Genomic DNA, 13,366 nt, shown 5'->3' on the forward strand with positions numbered 1-13,366 from the left:
CATGTTTGTACAGTCCCAGTGGAAGCATGTTGTGTCAGCTGTGCTTGCGGTACTTTAAAGGCTTTATTAAGTCAGCTGGCAACACACCCTGTCTCCAGGCACTGGCTTTTATTGCAAAGGACCTAAGAGACCTTTTTGTCTTTTTTTTTTTTTTTTTTTTTTCTGCTTCTTTCTACCCCTCCTTTCCCATGTTAACTAGCAGTCAGAAACACAGGTAGTGATTTTATAGAAATCTTATGGGTATGTTGCTATGTTCGTAATATCCACAGTATAGTTTACAGATGAGCACTTTTACCCACCCACACAACCTTACACATACATGTGCACACACTGTCAAGTACCTTTATGCAGTCTGATATTAATTGTGATCAACTAATTATCACTGATTGATAGAGAGCTGTACAAAATTTATAAATAAGTATAACCAGCTTTCTTAGCCTCAGTAGCCATTTGAAAGGAGGCTATGATAAACTGTGTGAAGGTTCTGACCACATATTACAGTAAAATTCCATGCATACTCTATCCAGTGGCCTTTTGTGTAAGAACTGTACTTTCTGTTTGCTTTAATGTAGACAAAATTGTTTAATTGGTAAACGTTAAAATATTAGTTTGCTTAAGTCATGTTTTGAGAATCAGTTGTTCAAAGACTGAACTTTGCAGTGACATTCAGAATCTTTTCTCTTGCAGCCGTTTCGTAGAGTGACGTTTTCTGTTGTGAGTCAGCCTCAGGACCCGCATCAAGGGTCATTGCAGAGTTGCTATGACAGCGGTCTGGAGGAGTCAGAAACACCAAGCAGTAAGAGTTCATCAGGGCCAAGACTGGGTGCCCTTCCACTCCCAGAGGACAACTACGAAAGGACTACGCCGGATGGCAGTGTTGGTGAGGCAGAGCATATGGAAAATGGTAGGGGCAAACACAACATTCACACACATAATCTCACTAGCAAGTGATACTAAGTAGACTTTTGAAAGGTCAGTCCAAAAACATAAATAAATATATTAAATAATTAATATTGTAATTATTTGATTTTAAAATTTGTTAAAATGCAGGTATACAAAATAATGGAACATAACCCCACTAATTAAAACAGTTTTGGTTTTTTTTATATATATTACTTAAAATCTATACTGCAGAAGCAGTTAAAAGACTGAAAAAATATCAGTAAAGGTCTGGTGAAATGGTAATTGAAAAAAATTACATACTTTTCATTTTAGATAAAATACCATAAAGGACATTATTTCCTTCCATTTCCTTCCATTTTTGACTCAAAACCTACTTAGGAAATTTCCCAGAATGCAATATATACACCATCAGAAAAAGAAAATAGTATTTTAAAACCCCACTCTAGAGAATTCTCTTTTCCCCAAAAACATTGTATAGACTGTTTTCAAAATAAAACACAATGTGAAGTCCATTCTTCATTAATCAGAATAGAAGAATATGACTTTCCTTTTCTTCACACTTTACACTGGACAGTACTTTTACGACATTTCATTTAAATTCAGGGTCCATTTATGTAGAAGGGGAAGATGTTAAATACTTATTTATTCCATAGTAATTCTCCTATTATTAAAAACAAAAATTTATTAATATAAGTCTCAGGTTAGGTTGTTTTTCTTTCTATCTAAAACTATTCAGGATTAAAAAACAAAAAAGACTCATTCATTTTGAAATGCATTTTATGAAAAGCAAATATTTCACTGTTCTCCACTTTTTGGCCTTGATCTAAAGTTTTATGAAGTCAGAGACTAACTTCATTGTATTTTTATTTGCCCATAAAAAACAAAATAAATTAATACATGTCAAAGTGTACAGATTTTTGATAACTAAAGAAATAATGGGTTTGCTAATTCAATTGTAATAGGTGGGTACATGCAAGAAGGGTGGTGTATTTTTTTGTTATAGAATGAATTAATTAGTTTGGCTAAGTGCATGTTAGTTTTTCAGAGATTGCAATACTGAATAATTGTTCTTGGGGTTTTGTCTTGTCTGAGATAGACATGTCAACCCATTAAAACTATGCTATTTTTCATGATATTTCCAAATCTGGTGTGTAATGCTGAAGAATGGCTACAGCAGTCTACATATCTTGAAGTGTATATCCCAATAGCAAAAAAATTAATTGACTAAAAAGGAAGTCAGTATTATCCATCAAAATTTATATTAGGTTATGTATGTTTATACATTTGCATTTATATATTTTCCTTGGCTGTTTATATGAATATATTTGTTTACATTTCATTTTTCTGGGGGAGGGGGAAAAAGTGATAATGGTATTACTGGAAAAAATGTCAGAAAAAAAGCTTGTAGAGTTTGTACCTAAATTGGGCTGATAATTTTATTGTCTGTTTTGTAGTGAGATTTTGTTGTTAGGATGATAAAATTAAACAACTCGTCAATTCCCTTGGATGTCCAGCAATATAGAGAATTTGTAGACAGGAAATTTTGAATTCAGAAAGTATTTTAACATAGGATATGAATGATCCATACTGGAGAAACTGTAGAATCAGAAATTAATATATTTTTAAATATATTTGGTAGCGAATGAAAAAAGAAAATCTCACTAACTAAAATGCAATTGGAAACGAAAAGTGCTTGAACAGTGTCATAAGTTAAAGCAAAATAGTTTAAGTTTTCATATTGATGCAAAAACTGTAATTGCATTCTAATAACTAAAATATTTTAGATGCTTTTTTTTTTTTTGAAAATAGGTTGTTTTATATTTGGTAGGATGAATTTCTTGGATTTGGCTTTAAAAATAGTATTCTAAAATTAATAGATAGAAACATAGAGGTAGATAAATACATTAGTTCATGATGAATGTACAAAAAGTCTACAGTAAAAAAATTTGCATAGTAAGACATGCATAGAATCAGGATTTCCTCCTCCTTTATAAAACCTTGAACAGAGACCTTTAAAAGGTGGGTGATATTGTGGTGAAAATTTTACTGTACAGATTTCTGGACTTTGCTGTCACGTTTTAAAGACAAGATTTCAACAGTGGCATGTCATCTTCCTCCAGAAATTTCTGTTACTAATAATCTGTAAATAATGGTGGAACAGGATGGAATGTACTTTTGTTCCTTCATATATATATTACCTGATATTTGAGTGAGAGTTTTCTGTCATATGATTCTTAAGACCACTTGTATTTTAACTATTGAATTGTTTAAATTCTGATAATGTAGTCTTCAATATTAATGAATCATTCTGACAGAAATAGAATTGAAATTGAAGTCTGTCAAGTGTTCATTTGTCACATTTAATTGGAATCTAAGTAATCTGCAGCATTTGGCTAGGTTAGGTTTTAATCAGGATTTATGCTGGATTTTTATGAAGATCTTTCATGGAAACAGCATTTTGGAAGTGATCGTGGTTATTAATTTTTACTTCAAATAGTTACCATTTAATTTCAGTTGGTGTGAAGCAATGCAGTTATAACTAATTGTTTTGGATTTCCTTTAATTTTAGAATTTGAAATAATAATCTTCAGCACAGTACATGAAACCTTCCAATATGTTTCCTTCTTTTTTTTTTTTTTTCAAGCCTAGATGACTAAGGAAAACAAGTAATCTTTATAGCTAAGGCAAATTTAAAAGATTCGGTTCACAGGCAGAGTATATAGGAAATTTAACTTTCTGTTTGCTCTTAAGAATCTCTTTACATTTTCTCAGTTGAGAATAAAACACTGGAAAAGTGGAAAAAATGGATAAGGGGGTTGATTTGCTTAGAATACGGTGTACATTGCCCACCAGCCTACATGACTGTCAGATGTAGATTGAAGTTTTATTCTGCTGATTAGCTGTGGTGTCAGATGTGGGAGAAAAAAAAAAAAAAAGAAAAAAATGTTAGCAGATTGACTGTGAAAATTCAGTATGCAAAGATCTTGTTAATTAGTAAAATCTGCAGAACCAAAACTAACTTCTGAGTTAATTTATCCCCTGCCCTTGGAGCTTTCCTTGCAAAGAAATTCTGCTCATATGTGCAGCCTTCTCTGATTTTGCTGTTAGAATGGTACTGTCTTAATGTAAATTGCACAATAATTTTCTGAAGAACATTTTCATTACATTCATATTTGTATATCAAGGGCAAATACATTACCATGGTAAATTAGTTTTCTGTTCTTTTGTCATAGCTTTCTAGTTCTGACCATGCCTAATACAACTCAGAAGAAAATTTTGAAAAAACTCTGTGACAGAAACTTCCAGAATTACTTCTCCTCCTGACCCCAATAGTTAATAGTCAGCATGTGATTTTCTAAATAATAATAATAATAATAGTACTAAAACCCCACTAATTTACCACAAGAAAAGTTACTGAAGAATGTCTTTCAACAGTGAAATCCTCTGAAGGCTAACAAAATTGTTTGGGGTTTGCTTTTTTTAACTCTTATTTAACTGTTATAGTGACTATTCCTTTTTTTGCATTATGAGAAAAAGCATGGAAGTTTTCAGTTTTAGTTTTTAAATACTATGGATTGTTATGTTTCCTGATAGTTTACCTTTCCTCTGAATTATAAATCTTCCTAGATTATAAGTCTTTTAGCAATGGTAGGGATAGCTGGATATGTATTGTCAAAATCTGAAGAATGGACAAGACAGCCTTTTCATACTAATTCCTATGTTATTAATTACAGATATGATCTTTAAACAGAGCTTTCATTGTTCTGTTTCATTTCCCTTCGCCTGGTTCTTTTAGGTCTCTGTCATGTTTCTTGCAGCTCTCAGAAATATTTCATTATATTCCTTCTCCCTACCTCATGATTCCTGCATACTTAGAGTTTATTTATGCATGTAGTGGCCTAATCAGTTTCATTTTTTGCTTAATTTAGCTAGAGGACCTACAGTGGTGAAACTGCAGCACTGCAGGTTATGGCTTGTATGATCTTCCCTCGAGATTTGGTTCCATGCAGTCCTAATTAAACTGTATGCCACACCTGAGATATCTGCCTTAAAGCTAGCTCAGGTACTTCTACGTGTACATGTCTTTGATCTGCAGCACAGAATGTTAGGTTAGCCCTTGTTTCAATATCAAATAGGGTTGGAGAAGAGCAGTCATCTCTGTGAAAGAAGGAAAATAAAGGAATGGTTTACAGATTCCATTTTTGCAGGGAGAAATGGAGTAAAGAAAGTTTAAGTGACATGTCTGAAATCACAGATAAAGTAAGAAGCAGAGCTTAAAAAGGAGCTCAGAATTTTTGTGATTCAGTTACTTGATTCCCACAAAGAAATCAGTAGATAAATTATTCTCTGACTGACACATGAAATAAAAGCCAGGGAAGAGAAGTGCATTACCTTGGTTCACATAGTCTGATAATATGCTCTGTTTTCAATTACAATTTCAGATTTAGACTGCAAGAGTCGAAGTTCCACCATTAGTATAAAGAAGGGGTTCATAATGTATGAAAGGATGGCTTGAAAATACAAATTGAATTTTGACTATTAATTAATATAATTAATTTTATCTATAAGAGCATTCTCTCACATTTGCTTGTGAAATAGATTCTTAATCTGTTCTCTGGACCAAAGTGTAAAGAAAAGAATACATTAATTAGAGAACCTGTGTTTACAGAATCTATTTTCCTTTACCTTTTTGTAGTGCAAATAACACAGCTTAATGTTCTTGAAGATTTAACTCTCCTTATTTTACAACAGCAAAAAGACACTCATTGACTTATACCAGAGAATGACTGCATTTTTGCAGTTCCCATTATTTTCAAATGTTCTTTCCTCTTGAATTCAGGTCTTAAAATTGCATGAGAATAATTTTGTTTTAAAACTGTGTCCTGAAAATGTTGATGTAAGTAGTCCATCTGAGGGGCTGAGTCAGTAAAAGTTATCAATGTAATGATTATACAGTAACAGTTCCTTTTTTGTTTGGTTAGTTTATTTTTATTCTGTCATCTCTGCTACCTCTACTTTTTCTTAAATGTCACTCTGCATGCATGAACCCAAAATACAAGAAAGTGCTGAAAAAATTATTATATAATACAAATACTTAAAAATTCTTACCCTTGTTTCTGATGAATCTTAACCTATAATTAGGCACATGATGAATTTTGGATTCTGTAACACTGGTAACATACATGGGTAATGTTTTGGAGCACATACATATTCAGTGATAAATTATATCTTGAACCAGGTTCTCTTTTTTTTTTTTTTTTTTTTTTTGAGAATACAGCATTCTGATAAGATCTGTGAAAAGACATTTCATAAGAGAGGAAAAAAGCCTGGCTTGTAAGGCACAAGACAAACTCTGCAGGAATCCCTGATACACTAGTGCAGTCTTATGTAAGACAGGGAACCTGTCTGGGAAGAACATTGGCTGCTTTTCTCCTTGATTTTTTTTTTTTTTTCATTTCTAATCTTTTACTCTGTTCCTTTAGATCACCTTACCCCATATGCCTGTGAATTTTTTCAACAGAGGAATAAGTTTGATAATCTATATGCACATTAATACTTTAAGTTTCAAAACTATGTTGTTTGTGTTCTTTAAGAATTACTTGTATTTTGAAGTGTTATGTAGATATACTTGTAATAGAAATGAGGGAAATATATTTTGTGGCAAATTCCTAGTGCTGATAGATATTTTTATATATTAACTATTCTATGTTTACATTGTACTTCAAATGCACTGTGCAAAGTAAAGCCCAAAATATACACCAAATACGATCAGAAATGGCTCTCATTAAAGACAATAGAATAGCATTTTTTATACCTTTTCTATTTTCCTTGACTGTCCAGACACATATCAACACCTTCTCTGTTCTGTTCATGAAGAGTACCTGAGTTTGCTGTGAATGGTTTTCTGCTTGATCAGTATTTGAACTGCTCAGAGAACATATGCTTGGGTCTGCTGGAATCAAAGAAGAAATGCATATTTCTGTATTGGAAATCCACCCCCGCACATTGATAGCAAAGCAAATTATTCAGCACTTCTCTGATTTTCTGAATAGAATTGTATGTCTCTTCCTGTTCTCTCTGTTGCTTTCCCATTGTATTTGTTCTAGCTCCTTTTGTGCTGCAGAGTGAATAGCGTATGCCTCTTTTCTGAAAAATCATCTTATAGGATTTCTTCCTCCACTCTTGATTTCAGTATCCTGCTCTTAAAAAGAAAATACACAGAGCAATAACTGTTCACCACTGTTAAAAATAGCCTATTGATAACAGATAACTTGAAATACCATGCACTTAAACTTTGGTTTCTTTTATTACACTTTAAAAAAGGAACTCCATGTTTACATTTCATCAGTTTTTAACCAATAATTTAAAGTGGAGGAAGACTTTGGATTTTTAAAGAACCACACCTGCAGTTATATCTGTTAGGATGAAGCAGTGAGGGAAGGGTTTGTATGTTCATGTGGGTGTGCACACTTGTACACATCTCAGTGAGTCAGCTCTTACTGCAAATACTCATGAGATTTAGACAGTTGCAGTTACATAACCTGCCTCATCTATGAATTTCAAATCCGTTCACTGAGGTGGATATGAACGAACATACCAAACTGACAAGTGGAAAACTAAATGATCAGAAAGTAAAGCAGTATGTCCACTGTCATGCTGTGAATTGATCCAAACATTTTGCACCCCTCAAAAAGTAATAATTTTAACATCAACTTCCAGTTTGATGAAGGTTTTGCAACTGATTTAGTAAAGTTAGGCTTTTGTCCAAGTCTTCCGTGCCAGCTGCTAGCTCAGGCAGCCTCCCACTGATGCAGATTGCAGAACTCCCTTTGATACTGTCACAGTCCTCAATGTAGATGGAAGGCAAAATGCATTCCAAAATTTACAGACTCAAGGAAGAACAGACATCTGGTTTATGAATGGAATATTTAGCAACCTTTGCATCCAAGGCAGGCTCTTTCCTGAAAAAATCTAATGGAAAGATTCAACGGAAATTTATTTTTCCTCTGTTCCAATGAGTCCTTTCAACATACTGTATTACCCAGTTTGCTTTATTTAATCACAGATTCTTCCCCTTTCTGGACAACATTAGATCTTTCTATCCCTTCAAATCTTCAAGTATAATAAAGATCCAAAACATAGGAGTATTTCTTCTTAATTTCAGTGAAAAATACTTTTTCCTCTATTTTTGGGAAATCTAGGTAATGTGTAGGGTCAGACCAAAGATCATCTGGTGGCCAAAATAAGATGCTCAGGGAAAAGTGTAGCAGGACAAATAAATTGATTTGTTTTCCAAGTAGTCTTCTATACATCAGCAGTTGGGAATTCTGATTCCCTGAGCCACATAATGTGCATTTAATAATCCTTATGGACTGACATATTCAAATTTGTCCAGTTTCCATTGCATGCAACTATTAATATCTCTTTTTCCCAATGAGGGTTTTGAAAGTGATTGTGTGTTCCATTATTCTTGGATTGGACAAAGGAAAAATAAACTTCCTAGTCTGTAAAGGAACAGTACATAGGAATTTTTTAATGAAAATATGTTTATTTGTACCCATACTAAAATTTGCTGTTGTATAAGAAGTCCTTTATTCAGTTGTTATTTCAAAAGTTTTAAACACTAAAAATTGAAGGGAAGTGTGTGTATCTCTCATATATTTTAGCAAATATAAATGTAAGTTTAGTATGCCAAAATCTACAGAGGTATTTAAAGGAATTAGAAGCTCCTATATGATATGTGTCATCAGTAGTTCTGAAAATTCTATTTTATATTTATATTTTATAACTGATTTTCAGACAAATGGAACAATTTCTATGATGACAAGAGGATTTAAAGGCAAGCATAATATGAATTCAGACATTTAAGTGTTTCTGAATATTACTATGGTATCACCTCTATTGCCTTTTTTGCTTCAACAGCAACACAGCATCCAATGTGAATGCCAACTCAAATGTCTTTAATAAGTAAAATAAATCATGGCATATGCTAGAACAAGACATGCATTAGAATTTTTAATAAATTGCTTCAATTTATTAGTACAGTAACTTAAAATTTCAGAGCTTCTTGACTTGTTGTAAGGAGCAACAATAACAACAAAACCCCCACTACCAAAAAACCAGAGGTTTTATGCTCCAACAAAATTTTGGTGCACAGATTTGTTTCTTACATAATAAATGCAAAAGTCAACATTTATTATGTAAGAAAATGTATTTTAGTAATCAGTGTTTTATAAAATGCTTTTTTGTTGTTTTTTTTTTTTTTGGTAGACTAGAGTAATAAATTCTATTAATATTAATTGCAAATCTTTTATTGTAGATAAATTGCCATTCATGTTTAAAGAAGCTGTCCATTCTTATACAGCTTTTTAGAAAGGACAAAAGCATCTCTTACTAAATAAATAAAAAAAGATTGTTTTGATGGCTTATTCAAATCTGTACTTTTTTCTAACATTTAAAATAGGAAATTAACACATAAATTTCTGTTTGTATAATAGAAAATGTAAAATGTAAAGGCAGTGAAGGAAGAGCAGTATTGATAATTTATACAGATTATTGTGTGCTTTCTTGCTATCAAGTGTGGCCATACAAGCTTCCCAACTTGCTTGCTGTTGGGAAGCAACCTGTCCCAACCTGTTTTTTAGCTATATCTAAGAAACAAATCAACCCTGAAGATCCCTTCAGGGGCACTTGTTCTTTTCCTAAGCAATCTGCATTATTTCATCACAAAGGGAAGAACAATCAAAGTGTATCATATCTAAAATTGCATGTAAGCAAAACATAGGACTATCTTCCACCAAAGTGTTAGTCTTCTCCCATTATGGCTTTAATGCAGATTTATTTTCTTGATCTAAGGATTTTTCTGTCTTTTTCTGAAATTGTAATAGTGCTATAAAGACCAGTACTGTCCATAGAGAGGATTCTGGGAAAAGATTCTTTAAATTAAATCTCATTAATTCAAAAAGTGTGTGATATTTGTGCCCTGCTGTCCTACTGTCTTTAAAATATTTCAGCTGCACAGTCAGTGGTTTTCTTAGGTAGTTGTCCTGATCAAATTAATTCATATTTTCTTTGAAGAGGAGAATCTGTCCCTTTTTGGGGCAGTGCAATGATATTCACATCATAATGAGATATTAAAATAACACTATCAGTGGATTATGGCATTGCAAACTTCCATTACAAAGAGAAGGCAAAGAGAGTTGTTGTAATTTTACCTTTTACTGTTGTTAGTCAATAACAGAAATTTCTATTCTCTGAGTGGAGAATAGATACCTATTAGTATTTTTAAACAAAGTATTTGAGAGATAAACATATATATATATATGCATGGTATGTTATTTTATTAATATCCCTCAATGTCTAATTCTATTAACAGTGGCCATCACTTCCTGGTACTGAATAAGAAAATTTATGCCAACATTCTTTTCATATTCTGCTATGTATTGCAATAATAATATGGGGATTATTGTAATACATCAGTAGAATTGACTGCTCTGGATATGTGCTTGTTCTAGCTGTCTCTTACACAGACATTATTCAAGTGTGTGAGAGAGTAAAAAAATAGCTAACTTTGTTTTCTAAGTTTCTGGTGGTTTCTAGGGCTAAGGGGGTTAACAGGACAAAAGAGGAGTAACCATGAATAACATTACCATGTATGCTGATTTTTAAAATATAAGAAATCTAAGTATTTTAGTTGTGTTTCAGGATGTCTCATTCAATGACCCACAGCATATTAATATACTGTATTTAATGCAGTTTCATTATTCAGTTAAATTATTTGTGGTAAAAATATGTGTGGGCAATGGTAGTTGGAATGAGACCTGCTTAATTATATGTACAGAAAATTTTCATTCTTATTGAAAGCTTGTAACAGCGTGATGAAAGAAATTTTGTAATGACATACAAAGCATGTAAGAAAAAATTTAAACAATCCTGGAGAACTAAAAAATGATGACTGTTTATTTGACAATGTGCAAGGAACCTGCACAGTATGACTCAAGAGTCATGGAATCTGCCTGGATGACTCACATCCTTCCTGAAGCCCTCTTTCCAACGTGGTGTCATACAGAAGTACAGCGAAGAGGAAGAGGAGAGAAGCAGCATGGACTTTGGTTCTGCTCTTAGCATGCTCCAGATAGCCCTCTCATATTTTAGCATGAGCTATTAACATTTAGCATGTAGCAATTAACATTGGCCTGAGAAAAGTTGTAAGAAGAACAGGATTTAATAATTTTGACACTATATTATCTCTTCCTTTTCTTGGAAGCAATTCTAAAATAATATATTCTGCCATAATTCTCTACTTGGATGACACTACGGATGTAGGGTAAAGGGTGATAGCAAAAAATCAAATTTAAGTTACACCAAAATGTTTTTATGTCATTTTTATTCAATATGAGGGACTCAACAGCAGTGTCCAAGGAGCAATAATAGAATTGATTTTTCCCACTCATTGTTTCCTCCTATACTGGAAATGGTCATATCTGCAGAATTAAACTTTGGGAAATAACAGTGGCATAAGAAGCTGACTCACAGAGAATGGCGAAACAAAATAGTTGTGAGAGTCAAAGAGAGAGTCAAATACATCCTAGATTTTATAAATGACAATCCAGAGGACAGACTCTATACTGGCACCGCGCAATGCTTCTAACAAAGGATGTTGCTTAGAGGCATAGCTCACTTGCCAGGAGCATAGATATGGAAACTTGAGACACAGTCAGATCTAATCTCACAAATAGTAATGGGAAAATGCAGAAAAACCCAAGATGCCCCCAAAGGTTTAGATAAGTGAATTTCTTTTTCTTGCTTTTCTCTTCAAAAGGAAACAATTGCCTTTAGCTTTTAGCAGGTAGACTCCCACATGCTGTTGTTCATGCTATGAATTTTAAGGGGAAAAACTTTTCCAAAACATAAAGAAAGGCATTATCCTGAAGTTTCTTGATAAATGTTATCAAGCATGTTATGTTAATTGAGGACCTTAAGAAACTTATAAAACTAAAATATTCTCTCTACCACCTCTCCTCTCTGTTTAGTACTATTGTATTTTCTGTCACATGTAACAGACATTTAGAAGATTCTTTTTCACAAGGGCCTAAGCAAACTGTACTGACAAGACAAATTTGTTTATTACTGTGAAGATAAATAGTAAAAGAATTGAATCAAGTTCAGTTCAGTAGTGATAGAAAGTCATTACTCTCAGGTGACAGTTAACTGGCTTGTATAAAATGAGTTAGCACTTCGAGAATATTGCCTACTGGAGAGTTGTTTGTGCCCCCACAAGCATTGACTAGTATCCTGTTGAGACTGTCAGCTCAGGAAAGAGGAGAGCAAAGAACAACTAAGGTAAAAGGATCTGAAACAAAGTCCATGTATCATGGACAGAGTGTTCTGTCTACTCACAACCTGGCACTTCCTATCAGCATTAGTTGTAGGCATAAAGAGGAACTCCACATAGGGCTGAACTTCAGCAGTGGATTAAAATAGTTTCACACATAATTTTAGTGAAGTCGTGGCCTAAGCTTCAAAGCAGAATTCATTCTTATATTTCTTAGCACTTATATTAATCTAATTTTAAATGTCCTTACGTGAACAAGTTCAGATGACCCCAATGTAAGGAGGTGTTTTAGCAATGCTAAAATCTGAAATGCTTACTGTTACGTCCTGGAAAGTAATGGTACTTTACAGTATTGGAACTCAGGAGTGCTTGTGCTTTATTAGCTGAAAATAATGTTAATTGTTCTTCATCAAGAAAGGGTAGAAAACAGAGTTGAATAAAAAAATTGTTTTTTCTACTCTCTAGATTTTCAACCAGTTCTGATATTCTGCCAAAAAAAAGTGTTTTTTCGAAAATTTTACCATGTTGATTCACTACTTTCTCTCACAAATATTTCTTGAAACTCTCTTATTAAGTGAATTTTCCAGTTCCTTGATTACCTCATCAAAAAATAACCCCATAATTTCCAATTGTAGAAATTCACGTATATGTTCACATAAGTGTATACAATACAGTATTCAAACAGGTCTTGAAAGAGCAATTGAACATGAAGAAATTCCATTTAAAATGCCTTTTAAAATGTTTGTTGTTTTTTTTCCCCTGTTCACTGAAAAAATCTTGGAGAGCAAAGAGTCTCTGTGTTATGCCTCATAATTTGATGTCAAAATCTCAAAATCAGTCTTGAGCACTGACATTGTTGGACTTTCTTGCATCATCTTTTTTACTAGTAATTGCAAAGGGATTATCAATTTACAACAATTAAAAATAATAAACATTTAGACAGCTGAAATTGGAGTTATTCTTGCCTTTCCACAGGACTAAAATTTCTTTAGCATGATGCTACAATGGCTGCTTTATTTTGCAGAAGAACTACACTCCACAAAAGGGATAAAATATTTGAGCTACAGTATTTCTGAGATACTGCTATAACAAAATAGATTAAGACTTCATTCAAATTAACTGTGTAAA

General features: G+C 32.9%; 1 protein-coding gene across 8 annotated transcripts in view; it reads left to right on the top strand.

Annotated features, from left to right (window-relative positions):
• PCDH7 (protocadherin 7) overlaps positions 1-13,366 on the top strand; it is a 271,794-nt gene that overhangs the window by 125,652 nt on the left and 132,776 nt on the right. For 3 of the 8 annotated variants that reach the window (XM_068188840.1, XM_068188836.1, XM_068188834.1), the window contains one exon: positions 688-904. The exons of 1 other annotated variant lie outside the window; for it this stretch is intronic. In XM_068188840.1, the coding sequence (XP_068044941.1) occupies positions 688-904 (217 nt within the window). The remainder of the gene's footprint in view (positions 1-687; positions 905-13,366) is intronic. 4 more of the 8 variants (XM_068188835.1, XM_068188837.1, XM_068188838.1 and 1 more) reach the window with 2 other exon arrangements.

Source organism: Anomalospiza imberbis, chromosome 4 (assembly GCF_031753505.1).
Source record: "Anomalospiza imberbis isolate Cuckoo-Finch-1a 21T00152 chromosome 4, ASM3175350v1, whole genome shotgun sequence".
Lineage (NCBI taxonomy): Eukaryota > Metazoa > Chordata > Aves > Passeriformes > Viduidae > Anomalospiza > Anomalospiza imberbis.